Source organism: Delphinapterus leucas, chromosome 14 (assembly GCF_059928025.1).
Source record: "Delphinapterus leucas isolate spDelLeu-1000000601 "Yukka" chromosome 14, BTC_Dleu_Yukka2, whole genome shotgun sequence".
NCBI classification, from domain to species: domain Eukaryota; kingdom Metazoa; phylum Chordata; class Mammalia; order Artiodactyla; family Monodontidae; genus Delphinapterus; species Delphinapterus leucas.
In genome coordinates, this window is record NC_143142.1 from 50,967,894 (window position 1) to 50,988,542 (window position 20,649).

Sequence of the window (20,649 nt, forward strand, 5' to 3'; positions counted from 1 at the left end):
ACTGAGTTTGCCTCTTGGTGAGAAAAGGGTGTGCTGTAATTATTAAAGTCAGTGACTTTTATGCACCTGAAAGCATGATATTCTAGATGCATCTTTCACTAGCCCACTCCCCCAGACACACCCACAGATGCCTTTGGTTCTTCCCCTCCACATTCTTTCACCGATGTAAGTTGGTTCTGTTTTTTTCACTGGTGCCATCTCATGTTCTGGTCTTTCTTTCCCCTCACACTGAGGTTTTCTTCATTGTGCCCTTGGGCTGAGCAGGAAGCATGGGACCTCTGTGGTTGTGCTTTTCAGCACTGAGATTTTCAAGCCATGCAGGTTTCCTTCCCAAAGACAGAGCAGGAATGGTCTCTGATGGCCTTTATTTCGTTTGCCCTCAACTCCTTGTTATTATAAGCTAGTTTAGCATGTAATACACTAATTACATCTCTTAAAGGAACATATTTCATTTTAAATGGCAAGAACTGTGGAGAGAAAAGATGGGAGGGCTTATAAAGACTTAAACAATGTCCTGATTACGCCTCCTTTCCCCACCACCTGCAGGCTCCCAACTGCCCTTTACTCAAAGGCGAATGCCTGCACCCCAGGCAGATCCAGCCTGGAAGGGTGGGGAGAATGAATGTGCACATTCATTTACTGGCCAAGCACACTCTGTGTGCTTGACCTAAAAATAATGAATGTTTAATTGCCCCCACCTACAGCTTCTCCCCAGCTGCTGGGACCAGCGCTGCCTCTTCCATGGGACCTTCTGCAGCCTGAGCTCTCCTGAGCTACAGGCCACCCCGGGCTGTGCTGGTGGGAGGGGACTTCTTTGCACACTTCCGACCTGGCAGTGTCAGAGCTTCGGGAGAATGGCAAACCTTTGAGAATCCAACCTGATCCCAGCCTTACATTTTACATATGAAGCTTCTGCTTTGAGTTTGACTGTGCTCTTTTGATGTTTGCCAAGAAGCATCCCACATTTCACTACTTAGTCCCCCAGGCACCTTTTTCCCTGATGCTCCGACTTGGGACTCTCAAGCCAGGTCTTGGCGGCAAGAACCATCTTTTTCCTTACATGCCCCCCCCACCCCCCGGGAGGGGCTGCACCTCATCAACGTGCATTCACGACTGAGGTGTTCAAGGAGAAGGGAGCACCTCTGAGCTCCTGGGAGAAGTGTGAAGTTCACATACAGGTGGAGCCTCTGGAGCTGCCCTCTTGCTGACTTAGGCTGGGCTCCACGTCCCTCCCTGTGTTCAGCAGTTGAGGTCTTTTTTTCTTTTGCATTGCCTGATTTTCAGGCAATGTGCACACATAGAATTCCCTCCCTTGGGACTTGGGACCCATGAGGACAGTTCACACAGTGTATTGGGTATATAGTAGGAGGATCAGAGGAACTCCAAGCTCTGCTCCACCATCCACGGGCTGAAGCCAAGGGTGCATCTACAACTGTATACACAGACTCAGAGACACACACGCGAGCCCCACGTAGAGAGAGGAGAGCCTGCAGACACTGGTGGCAGACCAAGGGCGCACCAAGGTTATCAATCCTACTCACTGAGGAAGCCTTGGATTCGCTATGTAACCCAGGACTGAGAATCACACCTGAATAGACAGACTACTTCTAAAGGTGTGATTGATGTTCTGTTGGACATGCATCCAGGAGAGACATCAAGCACACCCTTGGGAAGCTGGCAGGCCATCCTCTGTTCCTAGGTGAGCCCTTCACACTCTGGTCTAAGATGAAGAGGAAGCCAGCACAGCCATGGTGAGTCTGACTTTCTGTATGGTGAGGCCTGGATGAGATGTAAATGGAACACCCAATTCCTTGAACTCAGAGGGTCCCCCAGCAGTTAAAGCTCCAGACCATACCACCCGCAGCGTGGCTAGCCCAGCAGCAAGGAAGCCAGGACCTGGGCTGTGGGAAGTAGTACCTCTTCTTTGGCCTGTGTAGGCTCCTCTTATTGAAGGGCCGTCAGCAGTCTTTGGTTTGGGTGTGGTATCTGACATGGTAAATCACCTGCTGGCTGCTCTTCTACCAGCAGGAATGGTACCTCTCATAAAATGACAAATTATATGTCATTTACAAACATCCTTGATCCCTAATCCTTCCTAACCTCTGGGTAAACAGTGGTGTCTCCTAAGACGTATATCAAGTCTCAACAGAACAAGTCAGGTAGGGCATGGAGGCTTTTGGGTACCCTATGTTTTTAAGATAGGTGGTAATTTTGAGTTGTTTTTTTTTTTTTTTTTGAGGTATGCGGGCCTCTCACTGTTGTGGCCCCTCCCGTTGCGGGGCCCAGCCGCTCCACGGCATGTGGGATCTTCCCGGACCGGGGCACGAACCCGTGTCCCCTGCATCGGCAGGCGAACTCTCAACCACTGCGCCACCAGGGAAGCACTTGAATTTTAATTAAGCATTGTGATTTCATTTTATACCACGATGTGGGTTCTTTTTAGAGAGGTAATATCAGTTGCCTTTTCCAAAAAAAATCAGTACTCTAGAGTAATACTTCTTTGAGTATTTGGTCATTTAAATTTCAACCAAAATGGTGACAATTCCAGTATTGTTCTCATATAATACGGGGACCAACTCATGACATTTATTAAAATGTTTATCGCACAGAAACTGGAAAGGTTTGCAGTACTTTGGGAGAGGGTATCTATGGCCATAAAAATGAAATTTTGCTGTCAATCACTTTTATGAAAGGTTAAAAAAAAAAAGCTACTATTTTAACAGATGCCAGATGGAAGGATTTCTGATTTAGACCTCACCTAGTGCTTTATAGCTTATGGAATTAAAAACCGAAGTATTTTAAAGGACATTTCAGCCAAAATATGTAATATTCTTATATAGGTTAGGTGATCTTTTGAGCTTTGATATTAAAAAAACAAAACTACATTAAAATTCATAACTTGCTCCCTGAAGTGGTAGTGATAATTTTCTCACTTTAAAGAAAGAATTATTTGGAAACCATACTATTTTTTAATTCAGCTTTGTTTGAAATATACGATTATTTAAATAAAATGTAAAATTAATTAAAAAAAACTAAAGACAATTGGGATGAAAAGGACTTACTCCTTGAATAGAAATTGTTGTTTGTTTTAATTAAAACACTTGGCAAAAAACGGAGGGGGAGAGACTTTTGGCACCACTCAAAGGTATCTTTGGCATTTGTACAAGGATGTTTCTCATCAAAGGGTGAGGCCTCCCTGAGGTCTTCTGTTCTAGTGCCACAGAGGAGTCATTTGTAATGTCCTAGAGGTTAAAAATACAGAGAATGCATACCAATTAAAAGATAGATTGGATGAAAACAAGTTGCAACTGTACCTACATGAAACTCTATATAGACAGGTTAGAAATAGAAGGATGTAAAAAGATACACCATGCAAACACTAACCAAACACTGACTAACTGTACAAGTATTAGAAAAGTAGACTTTAAAAAGGAATATTGCCAGGGATGAAGAGAGACATTACAAATGATAAAAGGTCACTTAACCTAAAAGCCATAGCCATCCTAATTGTGAGTGTACCTAACAACTGACCTTCAAAGGACCAAAAGCAAAAACTCATAAAGCTGAAGGAAGGAATAGACAAATTCAGTATAATAGAGATTTCAATACTGCTCTCATAGTAAAATATAGAACAGACAAACAGAAACTTGGTAAGAGAAGAAGACCTGAACAGCACTATCATTCAACTGGACCTAGTGAATGTTTACGGAATGGTTCAGCCGATAACAGCAGAATACAGAATTCTTTTCATGTGTACATGAGGCAGTCATCAAGATAAACCGTATTCTGGGCCATAAAATAAACCTTAATAAGTTTAAAATAATTGATATCATACAAAGTCTGTGTTCTCACCATAAAGAAATTAAACTAGAAATTGGTGACAGAAAGATATTTGGAAAATCCTCAAATACTTGGAAGCTAAGCAGTATACTTCTAAATAAACCAGAGGTTAACAACAACAAAAACCCCCCACAGGATTAAGTTATTCCCTTTTGAAATGAAAGAAATGTTCAAGATTCATTCAATTTTGAATTGGATGAAAATAAAAACAATATATGTAAATTTGTAGAATGAAGCTGAAGTAGTGTTTAGAGAGAAATTTTTAGCATCAAATACTTATATTTGATAAGAAGAAAGGTCTCACATTAGTTGTTAAGTTTTTACCGTCAGAAACTAGAAAAAAAGAGCAAATTAAGCCAAATGCAATCAATGAAATAGAAATCAGAAAAGCAATGAAAAAAGGAATGAAATCAAAGCCTGATTCTTTGAAAAGATCAATAAAATTTATACATCTTTAGCCTGACTGACCAAGCATAATGGAGAAAAGACAGATTACCAATATCAAGGTTAAAAGAGAGGAGGTTGCTATAGTCAATAAAAGGATAAGGGACTATTATGAACAACTTTATGTCCATATATTTAACAATTTAGATGAAATGGATAAATTTCTTTTTTTAAAAATAAATTTATTTATTTGTTTTTGGCTTCGTTGTGTCTTCATTGCTGCGCGTGGGCTTTTTCTAGTTGCGGCGAGCAGGGGCTACTCTTCATTGTGGTGCGCGGGCTTCTCATTGAGGTGGCTTCTCTTATTGTGGAGCACAGGCTCTAGGAGTGTGGGCTTCAGTAGTTGTGGCACACGGGCTCAGTAGTTGTGGCTCACGGACTCTAGAGCTCAGGCTCAGTAGTTGTGGTGCATGGGCTTAGTTGCTCCATGGCATGTGGGATCTTCCTGGACCAGGGATCAAACCCGTATCCCCTGCATTGGCAGGCAGATTCTTAACCACTGCGCCACCAGGGAAGTTCGAGAAATTTCTTGAAAGATACAAATTATCAAAGCTCATTCAAGAAGAAATATATAATTAGAATAGCCCTATGTTAATTGAAGAAATTGAATCCATAGTTTAAAAACTTTTATTAAAGAGAACTCAGGTAGCTTCACTGGAGAGTTCTGCCAAACATTTAAGGAATAAGTAATACCAAGTTTACACAAACTTTTTCTTAAAGTAGAGGAGGAGGGAGTACTCTCAACTCATGAGGTCAGCATTGCCTCAATGTCAACAACATTACAAGAAACAAAAACTATAGATTAACGTTCCTCGTGAACATCGATGTAAAAATCCTCAACAAAAAGTTGTCCTTCTCAGCTGAATTTTTTTCTATTAATACTTAATCCCTATTTGAACCCTCCTACACTGTTGGTGGGAATGTAAATTGGTGCAGTCACTATGGAGAACCGTATGGAGGTTCCTCAAAAAACTAAAAACAGAGTTGCCATATGATCCAGCAATCCCACTCCTGGGCATGTATCTGGACAAAACTATAATTCAAAAAGATACATGCACCCCTATGTTCATAGCAGCACTGTTTGCAATAATCAATACATGGAAGCAACCTAAGTGTCCATCCACAGATGAATGGATAAAGAAGCTGTGGTACATATATACAATGAAATATTACTAAGCCCTAAAAAAGAGTGAAAAAATGCCTTTGCAGCAACATGGATGGACCTAGAGATTATCATACTAAGCAGAGTAAGTCAGAAAGAGAAAGACAAATACCATATGACATCACTTACATGTGGCATCTAAAATATGACACAGATGAACTTACCTACAAAGCAGATTCACAGATGCAGAGGACAGACTTGTGGTTGCCAAGGGAGAGGGGTGGCGGGGGAGGGTTGGACTGGGAGTTTGAGACTAGCAGTTGCAAACTGCTATATATATATATATATATATATATATATATATATATATATATATATATAAAATGGATAAACAACAAGGTCCTATCGTATAGTACAGGGAGCTATATTCAATGTCCTGTAATAAACCATAATGGAGAAGAATATGAAAAAGAATATATATATGTGTATAACTGAATCACTTTGCTGTACACCAGAAACTAGCATAACATTGTAGATCAACTATACTTCAATAAAAGAATGCTTAATCCTTGTTTAAAAATGATTATTTTGATTATAGCACCAAGTAGTAAAACCTTAGCAGTCAGAGCACAACAAACCATAATTCTCATTCGCATGAATTGGAAGCCGTGACAGATCGCTGATAACTAAAGGAGACTCTAACTGGGATATTGTGAATCTCTGTAAGACATATTTCTGCCTGTTGTCTGGTGGTATATAAGCAAGAAAGTAATGCAAGCTTTATTACCTTGTAAAGAAGTACCTGGAATTGACTCTCTACTGACGCTCTTCCTGGATAAGCTAAATCTGCCCTTGTTCTTCAGAGTATACGTAGCCCCATGCTTGGCATCTGAGAGCTTTATTCTTATTAGAAGTGGTACTGGCTAAAAACAAAGTCTGTTCCTCTGGCATTTGAGAATCCTGAGACATTCGCTGTAGAAACTGGAGGAAGAAGTGATCTCCCCAGGGACCTGGGTTCTACTGCAGGGTGATGCAGTTCACTCTGTTTATTACTCATGTCCTTCGAGGCCACGCATATACTTTACAGGTCAGCTCGTGGGTCATCGGGTCTCAATGTTTAGATGATGAGTTAGACGTTCACTTTGGGGATGGTGGATTCCTTTGGAGTCTTCCCAGCTCCTTCTGTTCAGGAAGGTGAGGGGTTCTCTCTTAATCGAAACTCTTCATAATTAACAAGTGACTGTGGACTGCATGTTGTATTTACAGGTGGGAGATTCCATGGTGGGCAGACAACTAGGAGGCCTTGGGGTCAGACACCACCCCCCAGACTCCAACCCCACAGAACCCTGCCTCTGCCCCTTAAGCTGTGTGTATAGGTTGTGAGTCTGGAGGAGCCTCGCCGCCTCAGGAGCCAGAGACCAGGGTGTCTGCAGCACAGAGAGGGAGGGGCGCCAGGGCTGCGTGACCAAGGGCTTGACAGGCCCCTTAAAGGATTTTGGATTTCCTGCTCAGTGCAGCTGGCAGCCACTGAAGGGTTTAAATGGGGGCAGTGATGTCGTCAGGTGGTCATCTTCACCCAGTCTTTCTGGCCTTGGTCTGGAGGGTAGATGGGAAGAGGGAAGCGGGCAGGATGTCCGCGGGGAGGCCTTCGAGGAAACTACTGCCATTCACATTCTGAGCCTCGCCGCTCTGTCATTTTAAGTGCCTCTCAGAAGGGAGCCTGTTCTCTTCTCGAGCCATAGTGCAAAGCAGGCATGTCCTTCTCACAACCAGACTTCTGCTAAGTCATTTAGATCTGAATGTTCCACGCCCTTCCACTCAAGTCCATGCCACTCACACAAGAGCAGAATGTGGCTCTGTCCATTACCCCACCCCCTAGTCCCCCCGCCATAGGTTGTCATTGAAGCCCAGGGTTGCTGGCCATGCATGTGACATTGCTTTGAACTCTATTATTCTCAATATTTTGCATTCTACTCCATCATATCAGTGCTTGATTGAATGCAAAACCATTTTCCTCTAAATCTATTATTGTCTGTTCCCATTTTACGGATAAGGAGTCCAAGGCCGAGAGAGATGAAATACTTTGCTCAAGATCACATAGCCGTGGGTGGTGACACCAGGTTTGAACTGCAGGCTCTGATTGCTTAGTCTTTGCTGTAAGTTCACTCTTTACTACTGTACCCTCAGTGCCTGGCAGGCGCTCAGTAAATATGTGCTGGATGGTTTACCTTGGGGCGGTCTGGCATGAAGTGTTAGGAACCCATCCCCAGGCACCTGAGCCGCCTGGGTCAGGGCCAAGCTTGGGTTCTGGGAAGCTGAGTGGAATCCGTGCTCCTGGGAGTGCGCATACACCAGAAGAACGGGACACTCCTTCAGGGCCTTGTAGTGCCACCCCACTGACCAGTGGGGAATTGTGGCATACCCATCTGCCTCTCCTGCCTCACTATGACCCCTGGAAGGTGGGTCCTGTAGAAGTTGGTCTCGGTGTCGAGCCCCAGGGTACTGACAGGGGCTCCTCCATCTGCCTTGCTCTGGGCCAGGACCCATCCTTGAACCCGTCTCACATGAGTGAGAGCCTGGGTGCAGGCAGAGCTAAGGCTGGGTTCCTGCTGGAAGTGGGCCGTCACCAAGGGAGCTAGTCAGTCCTTAGAGCCACTCTGCTGCTCTTGGATCATTGGATCACAGGGAAAAAGAGGCAACTTGAAGCTTTCTGAGCCCAACTGCAGAAAGCATGGTGGTGCGGGGGCTGTGAGACAAGGAAGGAGGTTCTGTTTTGGCTGTGTTAACTTTCCAGATATAGTTGGCTACCAAGTATAGTAGTCTGTAAACAGCTGGAAATAGAGCTCTGGAGAGAGGGAGGTGAGGACTGAGGGTGCAGATCAGGGCATCTTTCCCACAACTTGCAATCTCCTCTTCCTGCGTCCTGCAGCAGCTGGACTGTCCTTTGCACCCCTGGGGGTAAGGTCGATATCCTGCATGAAATGAATTTGTTTTACTCACCTTTCCAGTGGAAATTCATTAGTTGTTCATATCCTCTCTGTGTTTTTGCCACCTGTCGAGTCAGTTCAATTAATTGTATATGTTGTATTCTTTATTTCAGAAAAGCTGTACAACTCCGGTGGACGAGATTTAAGAAGGGCCCTTTTCTCCCTGAAGCAGGTATTTCAGGTAAAAAAAAAGAAAAAAGTACTCTCAGGTTCTGTTTTTGCATTGCTTGTGGAATTAGATGCAGACAAGTTTATACCTTTTACTGGTTACAAAAAGAGAAGTCTCTTTAGAGTACAATGTAAATTCTGTCAAAATGTCAGTTGAGTATTTTTACCATACCAAATATTTCAAGCATAATAAGTAAAAAAAGTTATCAAATCACAATATTTTTCCATATTTACTTCAGATTTAAAAAAAAACTCCTACTACGGATGTAACTGAAGTCTTGCGTTCTGCTCAATATCAACCACTGTCTTCCTACTCCACCCCGGGTCCCCTCTCTACTGAATGTCACATATAGTGTTTATCATGCAAACGCACGTTTCCATGCTAATGGTGAATATTCACCAACAATATGTGATATTCTTTTCTATGAACTGTATATGCGTGTTATCATGCTGTGTGTATCATGCTGCGGCTTACTTAGTGAGAGCGGGATAGGTGTGGGCGTGACCGAGTTAACTGAGTGAGTAACCATTGTATGGAGGAAGCACAAATTTGCCTTATTCATCTTCTATTGGCAGACAGTTGGGTTCGTTTCCAGGGTTCTGCTGTTACAAACCGTGCCGTTAGGGACAAGCCCCCTTGTGCACGTGTGCAAGCATCTTTGTCGGGTTCTGGCTTATCCTTCTCTCCTAAACCTTCCCTGTGCTTCTCCCCTGGGCAAGTCACAAGCTTAGCAAAGAGGGCTAGGACAGGAGCGCAGGCAAACTCCAGGCTGTCACCCACAGGGAAGAGGGACAGAGAGTCAGGGGAGGAGGGTGAGGCCGCTGTGCCAGGCAGGGCGGGGTCAACAGAAGCAGGATGAGGCTTCGTGGAGAAGATGGAGCTTGCATTGAGCTTGTGTCTCCGTAGGTTCATCGTTCTTTCTGGCATGATTTTAGACTCTAGGGTGCGGTCCACATCTCTTCAGTTCCCGTCTCCTTCACATACTTAAAGGATTTTCCGTCTGTGGTAGTTCTAGCCGAGTGGCTGTCCCCTTCATGGGTGCCTTCCTGTCTGAGGGGGGATTGGCAGAAAGGCAGGCCAACAATCCATCCCACCTGCACGTTCTTGTCCCATTTTTAAACTTGTTCAACCATGCATGCCCTCATCTTTTTCCCAGAGCAGAGCCCTTCTCAGTGACAGAGTTTCTGTAGATGAGTCCTCATTTCTCATCTTCCCACAGCTACAGGTGTGACCCTGAGTCACCACTGCTGCCTCATGCCGCATGTCTCAGAAGTGCCTTGGGGTTTGGGGTTGGCCTTGATTCAGGCCGTTTCTTCTGGAAAAATTGTAACAGATGTCATGGGCACCACCTGCTGCTTGGTCCATCCTCTAGCTTCCCACCAGAGGGACTGACTAAGTCCTTCTCATTGCTGGTTCCTTGTAGCCGTCTGAGTTACGTCTGAATCTCTCAGTATAACGTTGAGGCCCTTCTGGACCTGGCCTCTGCGGCCCACCTCCCTGTCCTTGGCTGCAGCTGTCTCCCCTGTGATTGTGTTCTGGGGGCAAGTCTCCTCTGCACCTTTGCCCCTGGACCTATTGCTTCTACCTCAGGATGCGTTGTTGCCCCACATCCACTCCCCATGTCTCTGTCTCCCATCTGGTGTCTCCTCCTGCCAGGGAGATCCTCCAGATGAGCCCTCACTGAAGTCAAGGGTTCTCCTCTATAAAGTTCTCTGTGCTCATCCCTGGAATGGAATTTAAGATACCACAGGGTGCGTGCCTGAGTCTGGTCATCTGTGAGCTCCCTGGATTCCATCACTGGGCCTTTGGGGCCTCACGCTGTGGCCAGTGCCACTGAAGCAATAGATGAATGAATTGGGCGAACTGAATACTCCTCTCACAGGTGTCTGTCTTCAGTCTTTCCTGGCTCTAATTAAGTAAATGCTTCGCTAATTACTTGCCCCAAAGCTTCACTTCCCACGTATCCATCTGTGTCTCCCTGCTTCTTAGCTGAACAAAACAGAACTTCTTCACCCTCCATAAACCTCCTCCTCTCGAACTCAGATCCCTGACTGCACTTGGGCTGGGCTCTCACCGTGCCAACGGAGGACCACACTCCTGCCACTCCTCACGCCAGCTCGTGCAGCCCCTCAGCCTGCCTGCTGCTTCCGTTGTTCACCTTTCTTTTTTTTTTTTTCTGTACACGGGCCTCTCACTGTTGTGGCCTCTCCCGTTGCGGAGCACAGGCTCCGGACGCGCAGGCTCAGCGGCCATGGCTCATGGGCCCAGCCGCTCCGCGGCATGTGGGATCCTCCCGGACCAGGGCACGAACCCGTGTCCCCTGCATCGGCAGGCAGACTCTCAACCACTGCACCACCAGGGAAGCCCCGTTGTTCAGCTTTGACTTCTTTTGAAACCTGTGTTCACCTCATTGAGTTGGTGGCGGAACCACACGGAGAAGAGTCGTTCCGAGTGGCTTTAAAACACTGCAGTTTGTGTACCCTGAGTAGGATACACTCTAAGAAGAAAGAGAACCACACACACGCGAAAATCAACTGTTTATAGTAATCATATTGCTGGTGGTAGTGTTGGTATTGCTCTTCTGATAATTGTGTGTGTGTGTGTTCTAATTTTGTCATTCTTAGAGTTCTTAAGGATTTGGATTCTTGGTGTGTGGAAGAAAGTGGATAGAAAGATAGAAGGGTTAGGTTAAAAAACTCTGGGTTCCTGAATTTAATTGGAAGTCTCGGAATGAACCCAGGGTGTTTATTATCTTAACAAACTTGCAGCAAAGCATATTTCTAGCACTAAGTTTATTGAAGACGACTAGAAGCAATGACGAACCCACGAGCAAAAAGCACCACTAGCACCGAGATTGCGGTCTTAAAATACAGAAAGGGACCAGAGCTCCTTGGAGAAATAGCTGACTGCAAGTCTGGCATAGGAAACCAGAATAAAATAAATAGTAAAATAAACCTGGTACATATTATTATGCAGATAGCAAGGTAGCTATCAAATACTACTAAGATTATTGCCAAAGGGACTCGGGAGCACATTGAAGGGTCTCCCACTGGCTGGCTGAAGACGGACAGTTAAGCATCAATAAGGATGATAATGACAGTGGATTAAAACACATCAGGTTAATCTGCATTGATGAGTTCATAATAATACTAAAGAATGACAGTGAATTGGTCACCAGTGGAAGGAAGATGGTGGTGAACCAGCACGTTATTTTGAAAACTGTGTAAAATTTTAGAATCAGACATTTATCTTACTTTTTCCTGAATGAACTTTAGGATAATCAAAAGTTCAGTTGAGAGGGAGTTTCGCTTTTAAAAATATTCTAGCTAGCAAGTAAGAAGGAGTGATATAATTAGAGTATCAATGAGAATGTCAGAATTTTGCAACCCTGAATGAAGTAATGGATCTAGGTATCAAGCATCCGGATCTGCTGACATCATGGAAGTGAGATACAATCAGGATATTACATGCCTTCTCATGGAAACTTGCACTGCCATTGAGCATGTGGTCAAGCCAACAAAATCAACTCTGGATCTGATCCTGCCTTTCTATGCAGTAACCAATTTACAAATGATCTAGGACAGAGGCACATGTTAAACCACACAGCAGGTGTGTAATCGGCAAAATCCAGAATGTAGACTACTCTGTAGGGCAAATGATCTAGTTTCTCCAACACACAAATTTCAAGGGAAAACAAGAGATGAATTAAAAGACATTTAAAAGTTATATCAGCTAATTGCCACATGTGGCTCCTATTTGGATCCTACTACAAAATTTAAAACACTATTTTTGAGACAGTTGGAATTGGTCACCGACTGGACATTTGATAATATTAAGAAAGTATTAATTTTTTATTATGAGTACATAATTTTGAAAAGACTTTCTGTCCTTTGGAGGTACATATTGGAATATTTATGGGTTAAATGATATGATGTCTGGGATTTGCTTCAAACTAATGTGGCAGCAGACAGGGTAGGGTGATAGATGGAACAGGATTGATATGAGTTGATTGGCACCTGGGGTTCACTAAATTATTCTGTCTTCTTTTGTATATGTTTCAAGTTTTCCATGGTGACAAAGTTAAAAGATAAACACGTCGGTCTTGTTTCACATCCCCTCACCATGCTTGTTCTGTAGTGTTGTCTCTCTGAATTCTCAGGGATGCTGTTTCTACCACTTATTCAGCAAACAAATATTCTTGAGCAGCCTTTGTTGGCATTATGTAGGCAAGGAAGAAGCCATTTGCTACCAAAAGTTTAATCTGTTTGGAAGACCACAGACCTGTGCACAAAACAGCTCTAACACACAGGGCAGGGTTGCTTTGGGTATTGGGTGGATTCCACAGGCTGCAGGCTGTCTGGGGCTTAGATCGCCTTTTCCCACACCCACCGGTCTGCACCTCCATCATGTCTTATGTTTTCTGGATGTGGAGGTTCTTTTTGGAACTACAGTGTAAGGGTGTAAAAACAGAACCATTGGTCATTTGGATTGAGTTGAATATTCCTTGACTAATAGGCATTTTTAAAAAATGATCACAGGTTAAAATATGGCTATTATAAAGAATTCTGAAATTCAAGGATAATCTCATATCAGTGTTAGCATGTTGACTTCACTCCAGTTAGAAACCAGTGTTTTAAAAATCATTTATTAATGCCTGTGTACTTCAAGATGTGTGTTCAAAATCTTCTGCGTTGCCAATTTGGAAGATAATTTCTACATTAATCATTCGTACACTTTTATTTTCTAAGTGCCTTATCTACACATGTGCATAAATGTTAGTTAGGGTTCTGAATTATTTTTATAAACACTGTTCAGTGTTTTTTTCCAAGTGCCTTTTCCAGACAGTCAGCTCTCTTCTATATTAATATTAGTGATTAGCTTGAGTGGTTTCTTGAGAGCTTGTTCTCACTTTTTCACCATGAAGTCATGTGTGAATCTAGTTTTAAAGTAATAAACATTTGTTACATGCTTGGAAAAACTTTCTGACTAGACATGAGCTCATCTAAATGTTCACTTCTCACATATGCTGGTGGAAAAGAATATGGATGGAGGGAGAATTATTTTTATTTCCTTTATACATATGAGTGTAAAGTAATTTTCCAAAAATTCATAATATTGTCCCATTTTCTCTTGCTTCCAACGCCATGATTATCTTAAAGTCTGAGTTAACACAGCTGTCTTTCATTACCTTCGGGGCACAGCAGTGCTCCCCCCTCCCCCCAGTGCCCTCTGAATGTTGAGTGTGTTCTTGGTTCAAAGGGAGCATTTGCCTGGCCTGCCCCCTGCTTCCCTCTCCCCACCTCCCCGTTAGCTCACGTCCTCCTTCCATATAATTGGAAAATGCCATAAAATTAAAATGAGGGGCTGATTTCAATGTGGAGATGGGAGAATTATACCAGTTTGTCTAAATTATTTTTTCTTTCTTGGAGGTAAACCATGGTTGCTGACCATTCCTATAATAATAACCTTTCATTATTCCATTAAGCTTTCTACTGTTTACATCACTGAGGTTTTTTATTTTTGCTCTGTTGTTATAATTGAAGATGAATGTATCCTAGCTGTGTTTGAGACAAGGCAGTGTCCAACTGAGGAAATCTCCTGAAACAGTAGTGGAAAAATCCCTCTTATAGAGCTCCATGGAACTTGGTACTCCAGGCAAAGGACTGGATTTGGGGGCTGGCTGGACCATGGTTAGGTCATCTTGGCCAAAGTTTTGCCCCTCTTGCGTCTTCATCTGTAAAGGGAAGGTAGGATTAGATCAGTGGTTCTTGAACTGGCTGCCCTTTAGGATTTCCTTGGGAATTTAATAGCAGAGCCTGGGCCCCACCCCACAAATTCAGATTAAACCCATCTGGGCAGGGACCTGCTTCCTGTTCCTTTTTTAAGTTCTGCAGATGATCCTGATGTGAGGGAGTCAGAGGTGAGAAGGATCTGAGCACCTCTGAATCCCCTGCAGGGCTTTTTAATCACACGTTGCTGGGCTCCACAGTGGCATTTCCTATCCAGTAAGTCAGGGTGGGGCTGGGTATTTTGCACTTCTAACAAGTTTGCAGGTGATGCTTAGGTGCTTGTGGGTCTGGAGACCTCTCTTTGAGAACCACCAGGTTAGATGACTCCTGCGATTCCTTCCAGGTCTTGCCTTCTGTGATCCGGTCATCAGACTGACTGCCGTGGCTCCTTTGAGCGACAGTGTAGCTGCTCCAGACACACGGCCGGTTCTGTGCTCTGCCTCCTTGCTTGTCCTGCAAGCTGCACAACTTGGGAGGTGGAGAAACTGCTCCCCTACTTTCTCAGATACCATTTGCAAGATGCTCATAACCGTCTTTAGAAACACACGAGTTGCTTTGAATCCTTTACACGATGGTCTGTGTTGCAGCCCAGTGTTTCCTGTGTTGAAACCCAGCAGGCTTCATGTGGCTGGTCCCTTGGGACCTGTGGGGATACGGAGCCTGGTGATTTCTAAAGAATGAAAAACAGATCACTCTAAGTATTCCTGACAGTCGGGGGATTCATTTGCCTTATCTTTATTAGATTGCCCAGAAGGCAATAATTGGTCTTTGGCAAACAACGATGTGAAGACTGGCTGTAAAATTCCTCTGGCAACAGTTAAGATGCCTCATTTGAATAGAGCAGAGCAATCTTCAGAGGTCGCGGTCTGGCGTCAGAGGCTTGTACATAGTTTTCACAGAACAGCCTGGATGGAGGATGGACCGGGACAGTATTTGAAGTCTTTTTTTTTTTTCTCTCTCTCTCTCTTTCCCTGTTTCCTGCCAGGATGACAAGGATTTGGTGCATGAATTTGTAGTGGCTGAAGGTCTGACGTGTTTGATCAAGGTGGGAGCTGAGGCAGATCAGAACTATCAGAACTACATTCTGAGGGGTAAGTGACGCCGGGCATGGGGTGGCCCAGCCCCTGCTGCAAGGAGGGTCTGGGGTCACCTCCAGGAACTTCGATACTGAGAGCTTTTTGAGAGATCTGGTTACGGAGTAAGGGGATGAAGACATCCTGTAGCAAAAGAAGACCCCTTCAGGTTTTATCGATTCCTCGTAACTAATCACTGACTGAGTTCATTTTACTGACTTTACTTGTAGTCTCTTCCCAGTTATTTTTAAAAATTTTTATTTTTATTTGTTTGGTGGTATGCGGGCCTCTCACTGTTGTGGCCTCTCCCATTGCGGAGCACAGGCTCCGGACACGCAGACTCAGCGGCCATGGCTCACGGGCCCAGCCACTCCGCGGCATGTGGGATCTTCCCGGACCAGGGCACGAACCCGTGTCCCCTGCATCGGCAGGCGGACTCTCAACCACTGCACCACCAGGGAAGCCCTCTTCCCAGTTATTAAGAAAAGAATATTCTGCACACTAGGTTCTTTATAATCTCCTTTATTTGGTGAGGAAAGGTGCACACCAAGTGGGCTTGGGTAAGGCCTGCATTTGAACAGAAAGCCCCTCAAAACCGAAGAGGCCAGTTATTTCCTGGGAAAAATATTGTCACCGACTTGGCTTATCACTGGGAGTTCCTGTAGGAAGCGCACATTCCTCACCAGGTCCTCCTGTTTCTGACTTGGTAGGTCTGGGGTGGGCCCAGAATTTGCATTTTAAAGAAGGATGCTGAAAGCTACCTCCGTAATTTCATTTTTTACAAAGTGGTGCGTGTGTGGTGTTTGAAGCACTGATTACCGTTCCAGTTCATAAAGTTAATGCTCTTTTCAGAGTTCGAGTATTTTTGTGCAACTTCCTATAAATAATTTTATTTGATTCCATAAAATCTGTGAATAGGCAGGGCAGGAATTATTAGGTTGGACCATATGACATAGCTCTTATCAACAGTTTTGACTTACCAAATGAAAAATTTAATATAGTTCAATATTATCTTCATTTTGCAGTTGAAAAATCTGAGTCTCAAAGAGGTTGAGTGTTTGCCTAAAAAAATCACTTCCTCTAGGGTGAAGTCGAGCAAGGACCGTGGCCAGGCACTGGGGCACATCATGACTGATCAAGGTTCTGTTCCCCCTTCTGCATCTATGCCTGTAACTCTACAACTCCGTGTTCATATAAGGAAAAAGAAAGACCTCCTTTTCTTTCCCTTGGATGAAGGAAAAATACACGAAACGTGTGATTTAATATCAAATGTCCTTGGTTAGAGTTGAATGAGGCAGGCAAAACGAAACAGTCTCCTGCAGTGTCCTGTTGTGTTTTACCCTGAGAAGGTTCCTTACGTTCTGAGTTGTGACCCAGCACCTCGAACTCTCTGAATCCTTCCCCATTTTCTCTGCTCCTGGAGAGCCACTGCAACAAGGGCAAAAGCAAAGGGGAAAACTGACGGTTCATTAAAAAATTTTTGGGGGGACGTATTTTTAAGTCAGTGTTAATTGTTTCTGTTCATTTTGATAAATGCCAAGTGTGTGTGTGAGAGAGGGTCCCTCAGCCTCAGTTTCTCAGCTCCACGGTGTTTGTGAGGCTGGGGAGGCACCTCCTTTTGTCTACCTTCCATCTTTCCCTGGGTGTGTGGTAGATCCTCATTATAAGCTGTCAGCAGAGATGCTTTATGGATGAATTTTATGATTTCTAGTCTCAGTATGATTAAAACATTTATATGGAAACTTTTATGGCACGTGTACCAACTTAACCATAAACTTTGTCCTGCTGTGTTGCCTCCGAATGCAGCTGTCCTTCTGTGCCTGAAGAAACGCATATAAGCCTTGATTCCTTCCATTTCCATCCACACTGGCCCGACACCTGGAAGAGGGGACGACACAGGAATAAGGGTGGGAGCAATTCCTCTATTTTGTTTTCCATGGATGCTCATAAGTTGAACCACATGGAAAGCAATACACCTAAAATGGCCTAATTCTGAATAATGGGTCCAAATTCACAGCGTATTTTTTTGCGAGGTTTAAAGTATGCATCATTTTAACTTAAAAAAAAAAAGTCTTCCCCAGTGGGTGCTGGTATGAATGCACAGACCTACACACACCTGTATGGAACTAATAACCACCTACATGTTAATCTTTATTCTTCTGACCCTTACCTAGGAGTGTATATGTGCTTTTTTTTTTTTTTTTGCGGTACGTGGGCCTCTCACCACCGTGGCCTTTCCCGCCACAGAGCACAGGCTCTGGACGCACAGACCCAGCGGCCATGGCCCACGGGCCCAGCCGCTCCGCGGCACGTGGGATCCTCCCAGATCGGGGCACGAACCCGCGTCCCCTGCAGCGGCAGGCGGACTCCCAACCACTGCGCCACCAGGGAAGCCCTATATGTGCATTTGTATAGAGCCATCATCGGTGTGAGCATCTTTGTTCATCTGCATTCAAGTCTGTGGTGAGGAGGGTGGCTCGGCCAGCGGTGGTCAGCCCCGCCTTATCAGGAAAGCAAAATTCTCATCAGGAGCCCCCCGCAGACCTCCCATGGATTAGAACTGGGTTGCATGGCAGCCTGTAGCTGCTAGGGAGGCTGGCACAGTGGGTGTTTGGCTTCCTGGACTCCAAGGGGACGTGGCAAGAGAGAAAGGCCTGCCTTTGTGCCTGTAGGTTACTCGTGCGTGCCACATAGAGGGACTTGGGAAGGAAAAACTCAGCCCAGCGGAGAAAGCCTTCCAGTAAGCAGCCCCGTGGTGGTCTGGCTGGAGGGAGAGAGGGCCTCCCTGCCACTGAGTGCATCATCGTATAGGGGCAGGGTAAGCCCAGTGGTTCTGCAAGGTCCCAAATGGTGAATTGTGTCAATGGTACTTGGCGGTAATGAAGGGTGGTGTTGACACAGATACTTCACCTAGGCTGTCCGCCCCAGTGTGCGCAGTGGTTTATTAACCTGCAGTGTTCTGATCTGCCCTGGAAAGGCACCAAAAGCAGTTAACGAATGCTTGAGAATCAGAACTCCCAAGCACAGCCAAGGGAGAACCCTGCCAGCCCAGGTACCTGCTGCTTCTCTGTCCCTGAAGAAAATGCCACCGAGGTAAGACCCTTCCTTGCCTCTGAGTTTCCGTTGCCACCACCAAGGCCTTACCTTCTGATTTTGATTTTCCAGTGATGTCTATTTAATGGAGGCCAGATGGCTACCATCTGTTACCTGGGAAACGAGCGGGTACTCCCTCCCTTTCAGGTTATTACAAGACGTCCTGCTTTCCATGCAGCCGAGGGGCCTTTGCACGCCCACCCCACTTCCGCTGAGTCTCAGAAGACTCGGGGTAACCAGGGCATTGTGAGCACATCAGCACATCTGGACGTATCTGACTGAAGCCCGTGCCAGGAAAGTGTACTTCTGAGGGATGTAAAGGACAGATTTCTTAGGCTGTGACCTTTGTGTTTTGATACAAGGAAACTACCGGTTTTTTACCCAGCCCACATGTTGAGTTACCCCTTCCTGACCTTGAAGGCATGTAGGCTTTTTTAGGTTGTGATCAGCTGCCGGCAGCCACCAGGCATTTGCAATCAAGGACAACCTTTGAATTGCCTCTTTGTCCCGCCTCATTTTAACCAAATTACCTTGGGTGAAGGATGGTGAGGCCTGTTGCAGATCAAGAGAGAGAAACTGGGAAGAGGTTTTTAGTTTTGTAACTCACCGTTCCCCGGGGAGAAAACGTCATGCCCGCTCTGGGCCACTCGGGGGAAGCAGAGTGGAGGGCGAGGGCAGGCACCTCTGTTGTGGTTTCCACACAAGGCGGGGTGAGCAGGTTTAGGATTGGCCAGTTTGCATTATGTCAGTGGGCCCCGGGGCTCTGGCGTGTGAGAAGCCCACATGCCTGCGGGTTGGGAGAGTGGACTTGGGCTGCTGGAGAAGGGGACTGACTGACTTCTAAGCAGAGCCTCAAAACTGGGTCCAGACAGTGTTGAAAAACTCTCTTACAAGCCGTAAGGTGGGCCAGTTGTCACAGTGCTGTGGAGGAGCATGCCCTTCATGAAGTTTCCTCAGTTTCTATGTGACCATGTGTGAGGCCCCCGGATGCAAAGGAAACAAGAGCATTTGGAGGACCCAGTCCTTTCCACATCTGCCTTTAGGACTCGTTTAAATTATCTTTATTTTTGCACTCAGCTCTCTGTCAACTCTTTTTTTTTTTTTAAGGCCCAGGAATCTGTTGCTCTGTGTTGAGGATGTATCTGCTGAGAGGTAAAGATAGGTTTTGAGTTACGGTGTAGTCTAGCGCTCTCCAAAAATGTGAGCCGGCTGCTGGGAAGAGGTCTTAAATGCACCACATGTAGAAATAATATTTATCCGACATTATTTTTGGATGGCTATAGCTAATGATCTAAAGGGTTTGTGTGTGTGTGATCACCAGTATTTAATATATATCGATAGTGGAATTTTATATCTCACAATTATTCTTATTGAAGTAGGACCTTGAGAGCTATATTCCTGGGAACTTAAAACTTTCCGCACACATGCTGAGCCTTCACGATGGGCCCTGTCAGTCCCTGGGAATGAGCCGATAAAACCAGGATGCAGCTCTGCCCTGGAGAAGCTCCCTGGGAGGTGCTGCCTCTGAACCACTATATGCGGTATCGAAAACGTCTTACGTGTTTAGAAATTGCATATAGGTGATCTGCTTTGGGGAAGAAAAGAGAAAGAGATAAGTAGCATCAGTGAGACCAGTTGCCTTTTCTGGCTATACCTCCAGGGAAGCTGCCTCTTAAGGGCTGGTTTTACATGGAAAAATTAGATTTGATCATTTCACCTAAAAAAGTACCCATTAATCCTAAAGCACCTTAGTCATCATCAGAGCTGGATAAGACCTTGGAGCTCCTTTAGCTCAACCCTTGCATTTTAGGAGAAAACTACAGATATTTCGTTTGCTCCTGTGTTTTTTAAAAACGTTTTAATGGTTGTCAACGTTTAAAAATTGGGAGATTTGACATAAAAAAATCCAGACTTCAGGTCTCCTTGGAAAAACCGGAACCAGAGAATTTCAGTGCCTTGCCAAATATCACTTAAACTTACAGGGGGGAAATGCCTTGTGTATTAGGGGGTCTGTTAATGAGGATCAGGGCTTGTGGTCAGATAGCTTTTGTTGGCATCTACAGCACCAGGCAGTGATACAAAGTGATCAGATGGTAATCAAATGATGACTAAACTAACATCCTCCATCCCAGGAAAACTTAAAAGTTTATCT

At 44.8% G+C, this 20,649-nt stretch overlaps 1 protein-coding gene across 1 annotated transcript in view; it reads left to right on the top strand.

Moving 5' to 3' along the window:
* Window positions 1–20,649, top strand: part of FHOD3 (formin homology 2 domain containing 3) — a 497,208-nt gene that overhangs the window by 198,330 nt on the left and 278,229 nt on the right. Inside the window, exons 4-5 of the mRNA XM_022587005.3 lie at window positions 8,487–8,554; window positions 15,317–15,422. Of these exons, the coding sequence (XP_022442713.2) occupies window positions 8,487–8,554; window positions 15,317–15,422 (174 nt within the window). The remainder of the gene's footprint in view (window positions 1–8,486; window positions 8,555–15,316; window positions 15,423–20,649) is intronic.